The following is a 23,141-nucleotide window of genomic DNA, read 5'->3' as shown; positions in this document are numbered from 1 at the left end:
TTTTCCCTAGAACCATCTTCTGTTATCACCATGCTGCTATCCTATGTAATTCATGGCTCATAAATTGGGTACCACTGCTTTAGAACAGAATAGTATTTTCTGAAAAAACACACTTAGGAAAAAACTGTCTAAGTAAACAACCATTTCAGTTTATAAGGTAAAAAAAATTTCCATGGAGAAAATAGAGTTGTACACAGTGGAGTAAAGAGGCCCTCTCCCCAGAAATTGTTTCTACTGCTATACTTCATCTTCCATACACACCCTTCCTAGACACAGACTGTGTGAACATGATCCTTGGTAGATTGCAATGCCAGCTGCTACCAAAGCCAGGCCAAGAGTCAGAGTCATGGCATATGCTCATAAATCCTTGAATAAGATTTGCTCACTCAAGACATAGACACAGAACCTGCTGCCTTTCATCAAAAGCACAAAAGTGCCAGAAACTAGAGAGAAGAAAAGATATTTAAAGAGGTTATCTTTGGAGATAGGTATGCTGTAAAGTTTTCATACTATGAAGACCTCCCCAATACATGAATAATAGATGTTTTCCCTCTCATGTCAAGCTGAGAAATGAGCTTTGAAAGAGAAACCAATTTCAGAAAAACCTAGAAGGAAACTCGTTTTAAATATGTACTAAGTTCTTAGAGCACTAAAGTAGATGACAAATTCTTAACCATTCAAGTAAGGACCTAGAGAGGTCCACATCCAGTTAATGAAGTGGGAAAGGAAGAATAACAGGACTGGGTGAGTAAAGAGCTTGGTAAGAGGGGGAAAAAAACTTTACATCAAGTTCAAACTGTGATTTAAAAGCAGACCTGGGCATTTTAATTTCTGAATTGAGACCATGTTTTGTGGTTTATGGTGACCATAATACTATTTGTTACTAAAGAATTTAAAAACAAAATTGTTTTTATGGTTACTAAATTATACTTGTTTGTAATGCCAGTATATATATTTGTGTGTGTGTGTGTGTGTGTGTGTGTGTGTGTGTGTGTGTGCGTAATCACCATTTGCAATTTATTCTAAAGCAAAATTCTATACTGATATGTTCAGTAGGCCTAGAAGAATCTACCTATGTGAAAAGGAATATGAATTCTAATATATTTATGATCTCACTCTTAGAGTTAGTCATACATATTTCCAGAAATCATAAACTTTAGTGACTTATAAAAACTTCTAAAAAGGAAAATATTCCTGATTAAGTACCTCTGCATCAGAATAGGTAAGTTTTGTTAACAATGTAAGTTTTCTCAAGTCATAGTAAGCCTGTGGGAACAAGAATAGAACCTCCTGAGACTGTGTTAAGTACTTTGATAGGGCTTATCTTTTTAAAAGTCATTGGTTTTTCACCTTAAGTTCATATACCTGATGCCACAATATCTTGCATGAGCTAAAACATTAAATGAATCGAATGATCCTTTTAAGAAAAGGATTTGTCAGTAAATAAACCAAATCTCAGTCCGGTGAACCAAATTTTAAACTTTTTATGCAGATGCTCTGGCATGGCATCATATAGAGGCAGCCTTACGATGCTTCTCTTTTGGATGAAGCTTTCAGTACCATTTGAATATTTTCTAGTTCACTACGCCAGACTCCAAACCTGAAAGCAATGAGCCATCTCCTCACAAAAACTGGAAAGACAGCTGGAAAAACCAAAGCCCCACACAAATATTCACCCCAGGATACCTATCTTTGTCTGCTTCCCATGACTCTATATAATGATAATGTTGTGTTTTCTGTTTCGTTAACTTTTTAAGAGATAGATAATAAAAAAGAAAAAAGGCAACTGAAATTACCCAGATTCAATTCAACAAGCATTCACTGGGTGACTACTATGTATTTAATGGCAAATACTAGGCTAGGTGCTATAATGGAGATATAGTAGTAATGGAGGAGAGTTGCTAGAGCATCACACTACTCTTGAACTAAAAGTGTTGAGCAGGGTCAGCACAATTTTCCAACAAAGGGCCAGAAAGTAAATACTTTCCTCCTGATGAGCCATTATAGCCTCTATTACAACTACCTGAGTCTATTGCTATGCTAGAGTAGACAATACATAAATAAATGTAGTGCTTCCCAATAAAACTTTATTCATAAACACTAAAATTTGAATTTCATATAATTTTCACATGTCACAAAATATTATTCTTTTGACTCTCCAACTTTTAAAAAAAGTAAAGACCTTTCTTTGTTCACAGGCTACACAAAACCAGGTAGTAGGCTAGATTTCATAGTTTGCTGACTCCTAATCCAGAGCAATGAATTTTAATCCTGGCTGTACCTTAGAATCACATTAGAAGGAATCTGGCAGAGAGCAACTGAACCAAGTGAATGAAGTTAACATCAGCTGTAATGGGGCAAATTAATATCAGGTGCCTAATATATGCCAAAGGACACATAATAACTGCTGTTTTCTTACTGGCCAGAAAAACAGGTAAATTATAATTTAAATCTAATCATAAAAATATCAGTTTTATTCAAATGTCAAGCCATATAAAGTGCCCATTTTCTATAATTTCTAATTGTGTATTTAAGTAAGCTTTCTTTAAGCATTTTGGAGAGCATGTCTCTTCTAACTACTCTTCTACAGAAATTTCTCAGTTTTTCTGGGCCATTAATACCATCCTGTTTAGATATGCATTTTCTTAATCCTGGTCCACAAAGAGCTGACAGAGCATGGAGGAGACCTAAACACTATTCTCCTTCTTCACTAATATCCCAGGACCCACCTCATCCCCCATAAGACTCATGGATATCCACACCTTCCCAAGTTGATCTATTCCAAAGGGAACGTTTTCAGTAGTTGCAGGTCAGTAATTCATAGTAGGAATTGCTTAAGGAATATCAGAAGTCTGAATGGAGAAAGGGGAAGTCTACATGGAGAGAGGGCTCTGGGCTATAGGGGAGAAGGAGCTAAACTTGACTGCCATAGGAAGACATGGAAAAAAAGTAGTTGAAACAAACTTATTAGGCAGGAACATGAGAGGTATAGAAGTAAATGTCTGCATGTTCTAAAACCATGGCCTTGCAGGAGGAAATGTAGATACGGGCCCTGACCCAGGAAATAATACTTACCTGAGAACCTTCCATTTCTGTCCTTTCCTCTTCCTTTGCTGTGTTTCTTCCTTCGGTGAGGTTATGTAGAGAAATTACATCGCATCTTGAGAATATTCCTTTAAAGGCTTCGGCACAGACCCTTCACCTGCTACCACCACAGCCAGAGAGAAGGGCCTTGAAATACAAGAAAGACCCCTTTTGAGTCCTTTCTCTCAGGAGAGCTTCAGAAGTAGTAAGTTCCTACATGGAGTCTCTCCTTGCCCTATCTTCAGGGAACTTCCCTTCCTACAGATGCCCCAAAATTCTCTTACAGCATGGATAATACAGGCTACACTGACCTGCCCCCACCAAATCCAGGTAGAACAGACCCTATTACCTCCCCTTGAACCAAAGGCTGAACTCAACTCTCAGAAATATACTCAGCGGCCCTCATACTTAACCCTGGCCTCACCTTAGGATCACCTGGAAAACTTAATTACAACATTGATGCTCCCACCCAGAATAGACAGACTGTGAGAAAGGGCACAAGTGATGACAATTCCTAAAACTCCACCTGTGATCCTAATTGGAAACCCAGGCTGAGAGCTACTTACCCAAGCCTTGCTTCTCAAGCTTTAATGTGCATAAAAATCACTTGAGTAGATGTTAACCAGACTTACTGTGTGATATAAATATATACGTATATACATAATATATATAATATGTATGCATATATAATATATATAAATATATGTGTATATATTTATACTTGATATACATATATCAAACCATTATGTTGTATGCCTGAAACTAATATGATGTTATATGTCAATTATATCTCAGTTTTTAAAAATCACTAGGAGATTTAAAACATGTTTTAATAAAAATACAAAGAGGTGAATCAGTCAGGATCGAGTCCTCCCTGGAGCCCTAAACCCTAGCTCAGAGTGTGTCCTGATTATTTGAAAAATATGACTCTTCTAGGAAGGAAAAGAACAATGAAAATAACACTTAGAAGAAATTCTAGGTCATAAATGTGTTTTGTTGCTCAAGGTCTAGGTTACATTTGAAGGAGAGGAACTTATTTTTTATTATGATAGTCTGCTGGTTCTTCTGAATGTCAACAGCAACACCTAGTATACCACTCTACCTTCTAATTAGGGGTTTGGTGTCTTACACGATACCAGAGCTAGATAACGGCTTTCCTCTTTAGCGTTTGAAATTCATTTAGTAGTTTAAGAAGTTAATATAACCTAACATTGCCTCAATATCATAGATTCTCAATCTTGATAGTCTAATAGAAAAATAAAAAGTCATAGAGTATTTATGAATAAAAATATATAACAACAAAAATACTATGGTCTTCAGAATTTTCTTTTCCAGCTTTATTGAGATATAGTTGATACATAACATTGTGTAGCTGAAGGTGTACAATGAATTAATTTGATACACCATATTGAGTTGAAATGATTACCACCATAACATATATTATTTCAGACATTTCATTGTTACTGTATAGAAACACAACTGCTTAAAGTATGTTGATTTTCTATCTTGCAAATTTCCAGAACTCGATTAGTTCTAGTAATTTTTTTTGGAATCTATAGGATTTTCTATATCGCATCATCTGCAAATAATGACAGTTTTACCTTTTCCTTTCCAATCTGGATGCCTTTTATTTCTTTCTCTTGCCCAATTGCTGTAGCTATAACTACTAGTACTATGTTGAATAAGAGTGAAGACAGTGGGCATCCTTGCCTCATTCCTGACCTTATAGCAAAAGCTTTTAACCTTTCGCCATTAGATATGATGTTGGCTATGATTTGTCATATATAGTTTTACTATGTTGATGTATGTTTCTTCTAGAATCTATGTGTTGAATGTTTTTACGTCATGAAAGATGTTGTACTATATTCTATCAAATTATTTTTCCTCATCTATTGAGATTATCATGATTTTTATTTTTCTTCTGTTAATGCATTTATCACATTTATTGATTTGTGTATATTAAACCATCTTAGCATCCCAAGAATAATTTCCATTTGATCATGGTGTATGATCTTCTCAATGTGTTGTTAAATTCAGTATTTTGTTGAGGATATTTGCACCTATATTCATCAGGGATGTTAGTCTGTTGTTTTCTTGTAGTGTCCTTACCTGGCTTTAGTGTCAAAGTAATGTTGGCTTCATAAAATGAGTTTGGAAGTATTCCCTCTTCTTCAATTTTTAAATAGTTTGAGCCCTTTCTCTTTCTCTCTTTTCTCATTGTGCCCTCCTAGTTTATGGAATGGACAGGTACAAAAGGACCTGAGAAAAGCTGAAAGAAAAAAATTTAATTTATACTGTATTTGATGTATTAAAATAATATAGTCCAGTTTAACACTCAACTCAGCTTTACTTTTCTATAGTTTTAAGTTTGATTTCTTTCTTCTATTTACTTAATTTGCAGTGCTTACAAGTCATGTTTCATTTTACTTTCTCTTTTATTCATTTTAACTTTCTAGGTGCTTCACAAATGATAAAACCTAGGCCTCTGCTGATTTTCCTAAATTGTGATATGTGAAGAGCACAAAAACTAAGATAATTACCTATGCATTAATATCATTTCTCATAGTAACATATTTATCTTCAGAGGATCCAAACTTGAAAGCTGGCACATTAAAATTTTACATTAAAAATTCTGAATAAATCTTTGGGTAAAGTTATAGAGCTAGATTATGTTAATAAACATTGCTCTGTCAAAGTTATTTTAACAATCACTAGGAATCAAAACTATTTAAATGTTGAGTTACCTGCAATCTAATCAGAATATTATATTTCACATGATTCTCTTAAGAATGAAAAGTAGTTACACAATGTGTAACTTTTCTTTTCTCTCCTTTCCAGCAAAGACACCTTTCTACTATCATATCAGCTTTAAAGTCAATAATATTGACTATGACAGCAAGTTTGAAAAACCATATTCACAAGAATATATGGACCTAAATAAAAAGATAGTATCTTTGGTAAGTTGAAATTTTTTTTCTGTGCATTGCCCTTTTAAATGTTATGTTCCTAGAAGTGCCAGAATCCTAATAATAATCTTCCAACTTGGAAATGATTGATAATTTCATACTATTTCTTACTACTATCTTAGTTCTAGATTAATATAGTCCTTTCAGAAAGTCAGTCAGAAAACATGTACAGGAAAAAAAAATGTAAGAGGGACATATTTAGAGAACACTAAGAAATGCCTGACACATGAGAGATAGTCAATGAGTATTTCTAATGTATTAAAAAATGAATAAAATATATCCTACCTCCAAGATACCTGAACAAATACATGTTGTTCCTGATCCTTAACTAAGAAGTGCTTCAAGGAAGAATGGCCAGTGTAGAAGAGAACATATAACCCAAAATAAAGATCATCTTGTATCTCCTCAATGTGGTAAAAAATTTTAAATGTCTACTTAAGAGTGTGCTTTAAGTTAACCTTTAGCTGACTAAAAACCTAATGAAAAGTCTTGACTACTCCTTGGACATAGATACACTCTCATTAGCTCAAGTAATTCTATCAAACAAACCAAATCCTGCCAAAAGCAGGGTGGCATCATTCACCTCCCATTTCTTTGAGTGCATTCTTGACAGGACATCTTCGATCTGACTGAAGCTTGCATTCTTTCCGTAACATCCCACTACCTCCAAGTTTCTAATAAATTCAGTCTTTAATAGTCTTTGTATGCCTTTACCATTATACTAAGAGTTAGTATATAAAAAATGGGGAAAGAAAATTCCCACTTTTCCTGTAGCTTTATGATAAAAAGGAAATAACAAAGGGGCAATATAATACAATGGTTAAGAATAGGCATTGGACGCAGAGTCCTTGTTCAATTCTAAGTTTAGCCATTTACCAGCTACATAAACTTAAACAAATCACTTAATCTCTTCACATCTCAGTTTCTTCAAGTAAAAAATGATATGACAAATACCTACATCATGGGATTGTTGTAGGCGTCATATAAGATGAAACACATCATCATCTTAGCAAAAGTCCTATTATTCTGTAAGCCCTTAAAAAAAGATAACCTAAAAACATACCTAAAGCAGAGCATCATTAATATTCTTAATAAATTATAAACATAACAAAGTTAATATATAACTTCAAAATAATTCAAAATATACCCAAACTAAGAAAATCACCTTTTCTTCTATAAATTTAGATCAAATCATTCAAATCAATTAACCTATGTTTATCTCAAAATGAATATTCTAAAATTATTAGTTTTTATCAATTATCATATCATGTTGGTCAATCAACCACCAATCCTGACACCTTGCTTCAGACTCCTTTAGCAATCCTCATTCTCGGTTTTTAACTCATTTGTATTTTTTTTAATGTTTATTTATTTTTGAGAGAGAGAGAGAGAGAAAGACAGAGTGTGAGTGGGGGAGGGGCAGAGAGAGAGGGAGACATAGAATCTGAAGCAGGCCCAGGCTCCAAGCTGTCAGCACACAGCCTGACATGGGTCTTGAACCCAGGAACCATGAGATCATGACTTGAGCTGAAGTCAGACACTTAACCAACTGAGCCACCCAGGAACCCCACCCAACTCACCTGTATCAAAACAGTCACCAGGGGCGCCTGGGTGGCTCAGTCAGTTAACCTTCTGACTCATGGTTTCTGCTCAGGTCATGACCTCAGAGTTAATGAAATCAAGCCCGCATCCAGCTCTGTGCTGACAGAGCAGAGCCTGCTTGGAATTCTCTCTCTCTCCCTCTCTTTCTGCCCTTCCCTCTTTCTCCGCTCACTCTTCTTCTCTCAAAATAAATAAATAAACGTTATTTAAAAAATAAGTAAGTAAATAAATAAATAAAACAATTACTAGATAGTTCTCATACTTTTTCCTCCACATGTGTTAAAGTGCCTGCTTTTACATGCCTTTCTGTTTTCGTTTAATACAATGATGCTCTGTGTATTATAATTATTACTGTACACAGCATTCATAAACACAATAGTGGTGATAAGAGCACAAAATAGAGCTGTGTATCATTCATCAAACTCACCTATTAGTCATTATTATAATACCTATTACCTGTTCTTCTTCTTGTGATTTTCATTAAATAATTCTTGTGATGATAGACTCTAAAAAGAAAAAAGAAATTGGATAAAGAAATGCTGCTTTACTATGAATGGTAGTAAAGCATTACCTACAGAGACTAGGCCTCCATAGGGAATATTTTCATGTTTAGATATGTGGTTTTCTAGTGGACAACTCAAGAAAAAATCTCTATGTCATTTCCTATTTTTTGTAGGAGAAAACTAGTGGACAACTCAAAATGAAATCTCTGTCATTTCCTATTTTTTGTGGGCAGCAGATATGATACCCAATTATAGTGAATAGAAATTCTAAAAATCAGAGTGAGGCAGTACCTTAACAATAGTAATTAGCCTTATTAACCATCAGTACTGGCCTAAGGACTTTACTCCTTAATTAATTAATTTCATTTCTTTACTCCTCACAACGTTCTCATTTTCTATATGAGGAAACTGAGGCACTAAAACGTTGACTTACTCAGGGTCCCACTGAAAGTATGTTTCCCACCTTCTTTATGATTTTTCTGTTCTATAATTGAAAAGCATGCAAATATAGAATCTTGAGCAAATTTCAGATTATATCAATTTCATATGGCCAATCAAATGTTCAAAAATGTTTAAACAAACTCTATGTGTTTTTCATATATAATGCATCAGATTATAGACAACCAAAATGATATCTGATATGTGTGAGGTACCAAAATTATCCATACGAAACAGGGCAGTCATGCTCGTACATCAAACCACTTGCCCAAGAACAGGGGAGCATCTTTGGTCACTACAAACATGGTCTAATGTCAGCTTTATACCTGGTTATCCACAAACTTTTGTTGACCAAGCTCTTCTCAGGGTCTGTTGCAATTCAATTCTTACACAGGGCTTTCAGACTATTTTCTAGGTTCTTCCTTGACCCCTGGAAGAGAAAGTTCCTCATCACTGCCCTGCTTCCAGGGCCCCCATAAAACCCCACCCCACTTGGTCCCAGGAGAGACAGATGTGTTGGAATTAAGAATAGAAGAGAAATGCTGTATTATTTAGTTACCATCTTGCCAGGATTCCTTCATTGATTATATTTAGAAATAACATCTAAACTCCTTACCATGGCCAACAAGGCTGACTGTAATCTTGCCCCACCTACCTGGACAACCTCAACTTATACCCTCTCCCTTGCTCATTTTACTTAAGTCACAACAATTTTTTCTACCCCTCAAACTTAACAATCTCATTCTTACCTAGGACCATAGCACCTGGTTTTCTCTCTGTCTAAAATAATCATCTCCCTTTGATTCTCAACTTTTCATCTTTCAGGTCCCACCCAAATGTCACCTGTTCTAAAAGGACTTATTGGATCATTCAAATATTGTCCCCTGAATCACTCTGTAGCATTATTTTATTTTATATTCTTTTTATTACCTAACACTATCTCAAATTATCATATTTATATATTTATTTCTTGGTCTACTTATTATCTGTTCCCTCCACTAAATTTCCAAATATAAATCTAATCTGTTTATAGTTTTACTTCAATAGATATCTATTGAATAGATGAACATATTCCAATTGCTTTGTAACAAAAGGAAAGTGTAAACTACATATTTGCGATACCGATATTGAGTCAGTGATATTGAAGGCCTGTCTTTGCCAAAGTTAAAGCCATAGACAGTGAAATTTGTTGTTGGGTGCCCTGTGAAGGTCCTGCTGTGGGAAATCACTCATTAGGTTAAAATCAGGAACAGTTGAGAAAATGATTCTTATATAAAATTTCTGAGAGATTTTTACATATCCTGCTTCAAACCCATCAGTAGCATATACCTGAAAGAGCAGGGAAAATGGTGTGTAGTACAGCCATGAAAGGGGGCCCATAGTTAAAAAGAAAGAAAGAAAAGAAAGAAATATCTCACCTTTGGGGACATTTCTGTTAAGTTTTATGACACTGATATTCAATAGAAAGCTGAACACGGAAGGCAATCTCTATCAGTTGGTCCTTTGAATTCACCTCTTCAAAATAGGTACTGTATTCTTCCCTATCATGCTATTGTTAGGAAACAAATATTCTTGCCTTACCTTACCACATAATTTATTGATTTGAAGACATTTGTGAATAAACCTAGCTAATATAAAGATAATTTTCAAAAAGACATGTTTAGTATTCATTTCATCTTTTTCTTTTTCTTTTTTTAAAATATAATTTATTGTCAAATTGGTTTCCATACAACAGCCAGTGCTCATCCCAACAAGTGCTCTCCTCAGTGCCCATCACCACTTTCCTCTCTCTCCCACCCCCCCCCCATCAACCCTCAGTTTGTTCTCAGTATTTAAGAGTCTCTTATGGTTTGCCTCCCTCCCTCTAACTTTTTTTCTTCCCCCTCTCCCTCCCCCATGGTCTTCTGTTAAGAAGAAGGTGAGAAAGAATGCATCTTTTTCTTAAATGGGTCACAATCTAGGAAAATTTTAATATTATGTATTCAATGATATTAAGGATTTATTAACTATTGGCATGCAGGTAGTAATAAAATAAAACAATTTAGCCATTTAATGGTAGCTGGTAAAGTTGAATGATGTGTACACGGGGTTCATTACATTCTTTTATTTGCTATTGTGTATGTTTGGAGTTCTCCACAATAAAAAAATTTTTTTTTAATTTTAAAGAAACATTAGTCTTTATTCATTTTATTTTTTAACAGATAAATGAAACATTTCATGGATCTAAACTGAGAAGACAGTATGTCAAATCTCATGTTGTCCAAGTAAGGTATGTAAAATAGCCCAAGAGGCACAGAGCAGAAAATTCTGTCCTTTACCTTCATGCCTCATACTTAACAGAATATATTTGTTTGGTATAAATTGAAAGGTTGAAATAAATTTTAGTTTGAGGCTTCAAAACTACTAGCATTTTCAAATGTGAAAAAAGATATTCAAGATCTTTTGGAAAATTATCCAACCAGAACCAAGAATTCCAACTGATTATGAGTCTCAGGCAAAGGCTCAATGTATGTGTATTTTATTTGAAGGCACAAGGTCAAAAAGCAAATCTAAAATCAGGAGATGATTTCAACAGAAGAAAAGAATGGGTAAGATAAGAGAGCCACATATAGAATATCTGACCTAGGAGGTGCAAACTAGTAGATATGAGCCAAATCTAGCTTAGAGTTATGGATTAAATATAAAAGTTGATAACATCCATGAATATGAAATTAAAAGGAGCATAAGTGAAAGACAGGCAGAATTAAAACATAATATATTAGAAATTCTAAAAAATAAAAAAATAAGTAAAAGTTGAGAAATATCATATAAAAGACATAATATTCAGAATGTGTTGAAAAATAAAAAGAGATCTGACATTACAGGGCCTACATCCCCACATGGTAATAATGCACTGAAACTGAGGCCACACACTGGCAATTCCCAACACTCCCATGATGTGTGCATATGTACTTGCACCCTATCAGCTTCACTCCTCTCCTTTACTGGCCCCTCTAGAAATCCAATTCTATAGCTATTTTCTAGCAGCGATGTTTATCCAAACACTGGTGAGGCACAGATAACCTAGGAACAGATAACCTGCAATAGATATGAAAAAATAGTAATTACAAGCACAAATTAAAGAAAGTTAATATGTTTTAGAATCTCCCCTCCCTAAAACTAGAACTTTTTCTGTTTAATTTTCCCAGTTTATTTTTAAATAATCCAGGCTCTTAACCAGTAGCCCCCCAAGAATTTATTGATATTAAATCATTTAACCTGATAACAACCCTGTATGATATGTACAGATCAGTTTCTTATTTTACAAATAAGAATACTGAAGCAAAGGTAGTTTAAGTGACTTGCTGAGGTCACACATTTAATAAATAATAAAGCTGTAGTTTGAACCAAAGTAGTCATATCTAGATGACCGCATCAACTTTAGCTTTCACTCCTATTCCATGACAATCCATTCTCCACACAGCAAAGTGAATTTGAAGAGCACAATATCATCCTACTTAATATCCTCTGACAGTCTCTCATAAATTCCAAATTCCTTATACAGTCCACATGATCCTCCCTGATCTGGCCTTGCCTCTCTCTGACCTCACTTCAAAACTCCCATGAAATAAAGGACCATAATGTTTTTAAAGGCTGGGGTGATGGGGTATCTTAGGTCATCTGTGTTTGCTAACTGGTTTTGCCCAAGGAAAAGTAAAGTTCTCGTATTGTCATGACAGGAGGTAGTTTTACCATTTGGAGTAAGTAAAGTGCCTACCAAAGTTAGGCCCCCACCTGTCTCACAGAAACTGAGAGATAGAGTCTCTATCTCTTTTGATGGTTACATTTCAGAGATGGCTTTTGCGTCCTTGAGAAAGACATTTCTGGGGCTGTCAAACTGCAAGAGGCTTTTAAAAGGTTTGCCTATAGTTCAAAGAGGCAGAGAAAGAATTTATAACTTTTCTAAAGTAAATGCTCTATAAGGAAAGGGATATTGAGGTCTAGAATCAGAAAGAAGACTTTAATAAAACTGAGGGAAGTATTAAGTCTCTCTTGCTCAGGGCCTTTGTACTTGATGTTCCTTCTTTCTGGGACATTCCTCCCCCATTTCTTCTCATGACTCACTCCTTGTTGTCATTAGGATCTCACCTCAAAGAGGCCTTCCCTGAAGCTGTCTAAAATGTTCTCACCTCTAATCTTCAAGTCATTGCTGTCTCCTTCATAGAACTCATTTTGAAGATTATTTTATTTCTTCATTTTCCCGTTTGTCTGTGTCTCTTAGTAGCATGGGAGAAGGCACCTGTGGTCTTATATGTTCATAACTGATGTAGCTCTGGTCCCTAGAACTCTGCCTGATATATTGCTTGGACAATATACATTCATTGAATGAATGAATGAATGAATGAACTGAAACTTCAGGAATGGAAAGGAAAATACTGTAGCAAAGAATTAAAAGCATTTGTCATATAAAACTAAAGATTATTTTATGGGTCAAGCGAAGGTAACATCAAAATAACTTTTAGTTCATGTTTTTGGTAGAAAAGAGGATCATATGACTCTTGATGATGTCAGATTAAGAATACATATGTCTATATTTAGTTTAGTTTTAGATTGTTATTTGACCCAGGAGAAAAGTTCAGAGTGACATTCATGGTTGGACAAAATCTTTAAAATAAACAAAGCAATATAACATGTCCTTGTCTATTCCATGAGAAATAAAGGGTTCATCTCTACATATCACAGAAGAAATATTAGCACTGCACAGGCATAATAGCAAAAGAACTGAGAATACTTAATAAATTAACATTCAACTACTAAATGCTTAATACTGTACAAAAGGAAATGGAAAGAATACATGTATAGTGCTCAAAGGAAGAGTGTCTGGTAAAACATAAAGTAGAAAGGGGTGATATAGAAGTTAGCAAATCTATTATTTAGAATTATCCTGCAAAAATACTATTGAAATAATAAAGCTTTATTATTACTCAGAAAACCTTGGATCTTAGCCATGGTTTCTGTTTTGTTCATGGATATTATGAAGGTTTGCAAGTGGATGTTTTCAAGAGCTCTCTTGAGTCACATACTTTGAGGTTTTTGTGGATTTTCAAATATACAAATGTAGACAAATGCCTGGGAAGAGGGGAGGAGGTAGACAAACAGAGAATAGAGCAGAATAGACATCCCATCAAGTCAGTAATAACACCCCCCTTTTAAAACTTCTGATTTATACATTTACATCTTCAAGTCAGAATTACAAATAAAACAAATCCAGTCTGATGTGTTTGCTCAGTCACAATTTCCAACAGACGACAAGAACAGGCCCACCCTTGCAAGTTGTGCCTCCACCAAAAACCAACCAAACAAACAAAAAGCACTCAAGATAATAAACGATTCCCTCATCTCACCTGTTATGTTTCATTTTGTTATTTACTATCAGCCCTACATAGCACGTCCATAGTGGATTTTTGATACAAAGACATATTTATATTAATAAGTATATTTTGCACAGCACTGAGATTTACAAAATACCTCCATATACATTACTTTATATGGTGTGTACAATAGCCCAGGAAATACTATTATCCCCATTACAGAGATGAAGAAATTTGTAAGTACAGAGAATGCGAACAGCTTGCTGTAGTCAGGGAATTGGCAGATGGTGAATCTAGAATACAAACTCAGTTCCCTGACTCTAAATCACACTCTCTTTACTGTTCACCATGTCCACAAAGTGCCATTTCCACTCCCTTGAGAGTGCAATAGCTGCCAGGAGCTCTACTTAACAAAATTATAAAATGACTCCTCTAAGAATGATCGAGGCTCAGTAATAAAAGCATAATTTATTTGTCTCTTTCTGTTCTGCAGCCGAGCCCAAGGGAAAGTGATAATACATGCTGTGCTGAAGTTTAAGTCCTGTTTTAAAAATAATGCAGCAAAATTTTGGGATAGAATTGAAACCATTTTATATCAGAAGCTAAAGGGAAAACCTGAGTCTTTATGTATAGATTCTTCTTCATTTAAATTTTCAGGTAAGCCTTTTTATGTATGGTATAGAATGATTTTCATCTTTTAATTTTAATATGGCATTCTGTTATAAATATGAAAACAACACTTCCCTCCTTAAACGTAATTTCGTATGCAATGATTATTGCTTTCAACCACTGTTAAAGTAAACAGGGTCCATGTCAATCAGTTTCTTGATATAGTATCATTCTTGTATTCTTGGAATTAAACCTTACTTGATGACAGAGTTTAAAAAAAAAAGTAGGGCTTCAAATAACATTTCCTTAGAAAACAAGGCAGCCTTAAACTCTTAATAGCTTGTTCTGTGGGTCATGATTTCTCCCTCAGTTCCTTTGGATATCTCAAGAATCTAGACTCCTGGGGCACCTGGGTGGCGCAGTCGGTTGGGCATCCAACTCCAGCTCAGGTCATGATTTCACGGTTTGTGAGTTCAAGCCCCGTGTCGGGCTCTGTGCTGACATCTCAGAGCCTGGAGCCTGCTTTGGATTCTGTGTCTCCCTCTCTCTCTGCCCCTCCCCCACTCTCTCTCTCTCTCTCTCTCTCTCTCTCAAAAATAAAGATTAAAAAAAATTAAAAAAAAAAAGAATCTAGACTCCCACATTACAGAAATGAGTTTGAATCTCTTTAACATCAAACCTACTTCCTGATGGGCCTTTAATGGGCTTTGTCTCTCTCACTTTTAAGTACAATGTATTTTGTTTATTTTTTTTTTAATTCCAGTGTAGTTAACATACAGTGTTATACTAGTTTCAGGTGTGCGATTGCATAAACCAGTTCTTATTCTTGGTCATCTAACAGTATTGTGAAAGACAGCTTCTAAAAGGCAGGGACAAGTGTCCCATAATATTCATTCCCAGGATAATGAGTGTCTCTCTGGTCTTCATAAAAGGACAGCCAACGCTCAGCACAGCTAAGCTCAGCTATCAGTTCTCAGCTACAACAAATTTGACCAAGGGCAGAAAAGTATCCCCGCCCCTATAGGAAGGACTAAAAGGATGAAATGTTTGTGAAAAAAATAAATCTAGGCCAAGGGTTCATTTGCATGGAACATCAAAAGGATCAAAAAGCAAAACCTGAACATGCTTCTCCTGGATAAGAAGTCATCGTGTTGTTGAAATGTGACTCTCCTCAGGTTATTAGATGCTTTCTCTTAGAACCTTCCTTCTCACACAGCTTATCCTGTGTGTGGTGACCTCGAAAGAACAGAGAAATAAAGCAGATCTGCAAATTAGTGAAAAAACAATCTGGCTTCTTTTTCTAAGTCTAAAGTCAATCATCCCAAATCAAAATCCTTTAAACTCTGCCCTCCATTTTAACATTAACAAAGAAAGCATGTAAGTCCATATCTAACTTAAAAAATCGCTGAGAGAGGTTGAAATCAAATATTAGGATATATTAGTTTTAACAGTTATGAAGTACTGTACAAATACTTTGCTAGGCACTGTGGGGACTTGAAAGAGAAAAAGAGTATTGTTCCTCTCAACAAAAAAGTTTATAAAATAAATAAATACATATACAAGTATACACATTTAACCTCACACTGATTCAGTGTACATGAAAGACATAATTGGTATCATTATTACACAAATATGTTTTAAGTTTATCCAGTAGAAACAGTGTGATGTGGATTGGACCTAATGCTGTTATCAGCTGGTAAAATCAAACAGCAATTGCAAGTTGCTAAATGAGAACAGCTGAAAACTGGTTTTGTCAACAACATGCCCCAAGCCCAGGTTTCTCAGTCAACTGGTGTGTAAACCCTTGTCATCACTTTTGGCCAGCAGTTCCAGCAGAGGACAGATTCCTTTAACACGGGTCTCAGAGAAACCGGTTCCTTTCTTTCAGAGCACTTTCCAGGGTTTAATTACGTATTCACTAAAATGATTATTTGATTACTGACCATCTCTTCCATAAGTCATGTGCTTGTTTGCTCACCATTACATCTTCAAGCCTATGCAGGGGCTGGCATATAGCAGCAAGTGATTGTTGGCTGAACTGATGAATTCCACAATATCAAAGCTGCAACTGAAAACCAAAGTAGGAAAGAATATATATAGCCTTTCGCATCTAAGGTTCCACAAAGAATTAAGCCCTAACAAAAATGATGTGAGTGCCTGTTGTCAGTTCTCTTAAGGATGATGATACATAGGATGATTCCAGATTCATAAAAGAGAACTTCAGATAGATAAAGAGGATTAAGAGTACACTTATCTTGATGGACACAGAGTAATGTATACAATTATTGAGTCATTATACTGTACACCTGAAACTAATATAACAATGCATGTTAATTATATTTCAGTAATAAAAGGGGGGAGTTCATTCATTTCATAAAAATGAAAGCTCCCCACTGCGTTAAAGCTTAATTCTCTTCCAGAATCTCAATTAAGGAGGGCTGATCGCAAGTCTGGCACATGTAGGCAGACACTGCCACTCCCAGATTTAGGATGGAAGGAATGCTTCAATTATTGAGAACCATGAACACAATGTTTACTTTAATTTTCCAGTCATTCTTGAATTCCAGGAAAAATGACATTCTACTACCTTCCAAGGTACTAACAATCAGTATTTATGGGATTGTATCCTTCAGTGAGAGAAAATGTTTTCTCCATCAATTCTAAACTCAATAGATCAAAGATTTTCAAGTTGATTGGTTAATATAAAACCTAGAAAAACCATTGATGGCATAGTTTTCCCCTGCCCATGAAAGAATAGTTTCCTAAAAAAATCTCTTACAAGGCAAATTCCTTAACCTAATACCATTGACTTCAATGGGAAAAATTTTTATGCATTCCAAAACACCTGAATTTATATTCACTTATGCTTAAACACTATCACATTCCTTTAAAATAGAGATGATAACTTCAATAGGTAAAATTGGTTAACATAGCCAATTTTCCTTTATTATTTTATAATATGACTACTTCCATGATCTTGTTATTTTATAGTATGATAACCAAAACAAAACATATATATGATACTTAATGTTTATGTAATTTAAATTTTAATGCACAAAAAAGGGGAGAAAAAAGAACAAGTAAAACAATGCAAATGATATCTCACTATGATGTACTTCACTATCACTGCCATAAACTATTACACCAAGAGCTAAGGAAAAAATGTAATGCTAGACTAGATGTACCAACTACACAACTGCAAGAATGACCACATGGTGGCCCTCTCCTGAAAGCCCTGGAAGGAAAAATTCAAGTCATTCCTTGTAAATGTGAAGAAATGCCTCATAAACATTTTAAACGAAATACCTTATAAAGTTAAATGCTCATAATTTTAATAAGCATATTTTAAAATAATAATCATTTCGACAAAAAATACCTTGTACGTACTGGTATACTTAATTATCTATTGAATAGGTATGAGAAATATTTTAAATATTTATACTAAATCATAATTGGTTAAAGTAAAAACTCAAATTATGTGGAAGTAATAGAAAGAATAATAATAGAACTTTATATACAAGGATGACAGTCCTGACTCACTGTTAAGAGTTTTATGAGAAGAAGAGTGAAACTCTGGCCTACCACTCATTTGTGAGCAGCTGGCCAACACTGAGATATGGATGATGATTTAGTAAAACACACTTCTTTCATGTGGCTTGATCCTGAGACAATGCATGGCTTCATTCATACCATGCTTTAAGGAACTGAACTAACTAATCATTCTTTGATAAATCCTAGAGGACATTTTTAAAAGCATACTATTGCCCAGAGGGTCCTTTCTTAACCGAGAGCCAATCTTAAGCTCTATAAACCTGTTTTATCAGCTAAAGGTTTCTTAAAGTATTCTAACTAGTGTAAGACCTTGGCCATTCAAAATTCCTTGGAAATAAATCTTCTAAAAAAGCAAACTTTCCAAAGAGTTCATATTTTATTTTTTAATAAAATACAAAAAGTCTCTTTAAAATTATTTTTTTCAAAAATCTTTCTCAAAATTTCCACCTACTTTTCTGACATCGCTGTGGAATTCATTAATATATAGTGGATATTGGGGCGCCTGGGTGGCTCAGTCAGTTAAGCATCTGACTTTGGCTCAGTTCATGATTTTGCGGTTCATGGGTTGGAGCCCCACATTGGACTCTGTGCTGACAGCTCAGAGCCTGGAACCTGCTTGGGATTCTGTGTCTCCCCCTCTCTCTGCCCCTCCCCTGCTTGTGCTCTCTCTCTCTCTCTCTCTCTTTTTCTCTCAAAAATGAACAAACGTTAAAAAAAGAAACATTAAAGTATATATATACTATAATATATATATATATAGTGGATATTGTAGTGCCCTAAGGGCATTTAGGGAAGTAAGGTTATTGATGCCTTCAATAAATGATCCCAAGTTTTCAGCTCTTATATTTGTTCTTTATATTTTATTTCTTTCTCATACTTCAATGTCAAGCAGAGTTCTTGATGTCACTTGTTTACTCTATGTTCTTTCTTCTAACTCCTCCAAATCTATTTACATATTTCACAGTAACTTATACATAAAAATTAGAAAAGCAAATAGCCTTTGTTTGTTTGTTTGTTTGTTTTGAGAGAGAGAGAGCAGGGGAGGGGCAGAGAGGGAGGGAGAGAGAGAATCCCAAGCAGTCTCTACACTGTAGGCATGGCAACTGACACAGGTCTCCATCTCATGTACTGTCAGATTATGACCCGAGAAAAGCAAATAGCCTTTGAATGAGGGTATTTAGTTAATTAATTAATTAATTAATTATAATTTATTATATGTATAATTAATTATTAATTTATAACATAAATTATATTAATTAAATTATAATATAAATATATTATATTATATCCTTAATTATATAAGTTCTAGTGAGTTATTTTTTTAATGTAACTTTTGGCTCCTCAGACTTTATTTCCTGATTCTTGACTTTATTCCAGAGAAAATGTTGCTAAGTCTCCTGAGAAATGTGGAGCATTATTTCTGATGGTATTTCAAAAGGTCTTCCAATAACCCTAGATATTTAATTAAAATAATATTTCTTTAGGTAATTTTAAAATTCAACTTTGAGCTTAGAGTTTGCAATATACAATATTGAATAACACAACTATTAGACACACCTGGAACACAGACATGTCCTAACTGATATCCAGCATCATCCATCTGAGGTTGGGATAGATCTGTATGATGATTAATTTTATGTGGCAACATTGCTGAACCAGAGGATGCCTAGATATCTGGTTAAACATTATTTCTAGGTATACCTGTGAGGATGTTTCCAGAAAATATTAACATTTGAATTGGTGGACTGAGTAAATCTGATTGCCTTTCCCAATGTGGATGAGCATAATCCAACCTATTAAAGGTCTGAGTAGGATAAAAAGATAAAGGGTAAATTCTCTCTCCCTCTGCCTGACTTTGAGCTAGAATATTGGTTTTCTCCTGCCCTTGTTCTGGGATTTACACCATTGGAAGTCTATTTCCCAGGCCTTTGGATTTGAACTGGAATTACATCACTGCTTTTGTGGGTGTCCAGCTTGCAGATGGCAGGTCACAGGACTTCTCAGCCTCCATAATTGCCTGTGAGCCAATTCCTCCTAATGCATGGATGAATGAATGAATGAATGAATGAATACTCCTATTTCTCTAGAGAACTCTAATATAACTTCCCAAAGTGCACTGCCAATCACCATCAAGCCCAAATAATCTCAAGTTTGAAACGGGTTTTCAGACAGCCTACTTGCCTCACATAATCCTAAAAGGCCAATTGTACATATAGCTAGACTAATGCTCTTGTCTCTCTTCAAATTTGTCCTAGCTTGTTTGCTTTCATTTCCCAAGAACCTAAGCCTTTTTAGCCACTGCACTCACGTCCAGCTTGAGTGAGTTATAACATAATCAAAATTAAGAGTGATGAGTTTTAGGTTAAAGAACTCCATTTTGGAAAAAAAAAAAAAAAGGAGAGAGAGAGAGAGAGTTCCACTTTGGGGGTACCTGGGTGGCTTAATTGGTTAAGCATCTGACTCTTGATCTCAGCTCATGTCTTAATCTCAAGGTTGTGAGTTTAAGCCCCACATTGGGCTCTACACTGTGCATGAAGCCCACTTAAAGAAAAAAAAAAAGAGCTGCACTTTGGTAGGGTACATTAAGATTCATTCATTTTTGAAAAACACAAGGTCAAAGCTTTGGTTTCTAAAATTTCATTTGATAATATTGTGTAAAATGAGCTACAGGGGAGAGTCTTTAAGCAGACAGATTGGTTAGAAAATAATTAAAATGGTATAAGTGTGAAGAACTGAAAACCTGAACTGTCATAGTGAAAACAGTATTAGAATGGAATTGACATACCTGATATGAGGCAAAACAGTAAGAGAAATTGAATACAGCATCCAGCGTTTAAGTCTGAGTAATTAGTGGAATGATAACTTCATATAGAAATAGCATACAATAGAGAAGTAGAATATAGGTGATTAGCTTACATTTTGAGTATTAGATAGAATATACCTCTCCAGATAAAGTTATTTATCAAGCATTTGGAAATAAAATATTGGTCCTCTGAAGGAAGTTTGGGTCTAAAACCATAAATATGATGGTCATTCCCATAATATAATAATGAAATACTAAAAAAGAATAAGAGATTATTCTTTGAGATTATAAAAAAAATAGATGAAAGGGTATGAGAAAAAGTTTAATAAATATGCCATATGGAATACATGAATTTACCATCTAGGAAGATGGAATAGATGTACTTTTCCCTATTCCCCCCACTAAATACACCTAAAATCCCTAGATATTATATATAAAACAAACTTAAGAAGATCCCAGACTGAGAGGTGACCTCAGGGCCCAACAACATGGTAATGAGTCCCATCAGTTTGCTTCATACATTCTAAAATGGGAACTGAAGAAGCCAGTGATCCAAAAACTCCCAAGAATGCAGGGGGTTGGGGGGTGGGGAAGGCTTGCTTTCGTTAATCAAAAGACCAGAAAAGCATCAATATAGCAAGATAGAATGCTTTTAAACAATAACTGCTCTGCTGCAGCCAAAACACCATAGGAAAAAAACTATGGCTTTACCCCAACCCATGGTAGCAAAAGCTAAGTGGGGATCCTCTATTTCCACCCTTCCTGGGCTCTAATTAAATATATACAGGATTTATATACTGAAAACTACACAGCACTGATGAAAGAAATCAAAGAAGATGTAAATAAATGAAGAGAAAAATCATCTTCATGGATTGAAAGACTCAACATAGTAAAGATGTCAATTGTCCCCGAATTGATATACAGGATTATCTTTTTTAGAAAAAAAATGTAGGAGAAATCTTTTGTATCTAGGGCTAGGTAGACTTCTTTGACTTGACACCAAAAGCATGTTCCAAAAACAGGAAAATTGATAAACTTCATCAAAATTAAAATTTTTGTTCTGCAAAAGTCTATTGAGGATGAAAAACAAGCTACAGACAGAAAAAAAAATATTTTCATACCACTTATCAAAGGACTAGTATCTAGAATATATAAAGAACTCTCAAAACTCAGTGAAAAAACAATCAATTTAGAAACCAGCAAAAGACACAGAGACATTTAACCAAAAAGAATATACACATGGGAAATAAGCACATGAATACGTGTTCGATATTATTAGCAATTAGAGAAATATAACTTAAAACTACAATGAGGGGTGCCTGGGTGACTCAGTCAGTTAAACATCTGACTCTTGATTTTGGCTCAGGTCATGATATTACAGTTTGTGGGTTCAAGGCCAGCATTGAGCTCTGACAATACAGAGCCTGCTTGGGATTCTCTCCCTCTCTTTCTGCCCCTCACCTGCTCATGTGTGCTCTCTCTCTCTCTTTCTCTCTTCCTCTCTTTCTCTCTCAAAATAAATAAAATTTTAAAAACAAAACAAAAAAACTACAGTGAGATATTGCTACATCTTTATGAAAATGGCTATTTTTTTTTAAATGATGACAAAACCAAATGCTGGCAAAGATGTGGAGAAAATGAATCATTCATATAGCACTCATGAGAATGTAAAGTGTAAATCCATTCTGGAAAATAATCTGGTTCAAAAAAAAATTAAACATACAACAGCCATACAACCCATTAATTGCACTCCTAGGCATTATCCCAGACAGATGATTGTGTTTCCATAAAAACTTATACATGATGTTGATAGCAGCTTTATACCTAAATGCCAAAAACTTAAAACAATCCAGATATTCTTCAAGAAGTTAAGGGTTAAACAAACTTGGGTACATCATACCATGTAATACTACTTAGCAATAAGAAGAACTTGGATGAATCTCTAGAGAGTTACATTGAGTAAAAGAAGTCAATCCAGAAAAGGTACATACTGTATGAATCTATTTACATGAATATATGGAACATTCTTGAAATGATAAAATTATAGAAGAGGAGAACAGATTAGTGGTTACCAGGGATTAAGGAAGGAGTAGGATGGAAGTAAGTAGATATGACTATAAAAGGGCAACATGACAAATTCTTGTGCTGATCAAAATGTGCTGTACTTCGACAGCATCAGTGTCAATATCCTGGATATGATATTGTACTAGAGCTTTGAAGATATTGTCTTTAT

General features: G+C 34.8%; 1 protein-coding gene across 1 annotated transcript in view; it reads left to right on the top strand.

The window, feature by feature from the left end:
* The window catches only part of LOC124521066 (transmembrane protease serine 11C-like), a 53,301-nt gene that overhangs the window by 9,971 nt on the left and 20,189 nt on the right, over nucleotides 1-23,141 (top strand). Inside the window, exons 3-5 of the mRNA XM_047092245.1 lie at nucleotides 5,923-6,041; nucleotides 10,795-10,862; nucleotides 14,438-14,601. Coding sequence (XP_046948201.1) covers nucleotides 5,923-6,041; nucleotides 10,795-10,862; nucleotides 14,438-14,601 — 351 coding nt within the window. The remainder of the gene's footprint in view (nucleotides 1-5,922; nucleotides 6,042-10,794; nucleotides 10,863-14,437; nucleotides 14,602-23,141) is intronic.

This window comes from Lynx rufus, unplaced genomic scaffold (genome assembly GCF_022079265.1).
Source record: "Lynx rufus isolate CCGP_SWC_20201006 ecotype Redwood Valley unplaced genomic scaffold, mLynRuf1.p SCAF_3, whole genome shotgun sequence".
NCBI lineage: Eukaryota > Metazoa > Chordata > Mammalia > Carnivora > Felidae > Lynx > Lynx rufus.
The sequence above is the reverse complement of the archived record's forward strand: the minus strand, read 5'-3'. Positions and strand labels throughout refer to the sequence as shown.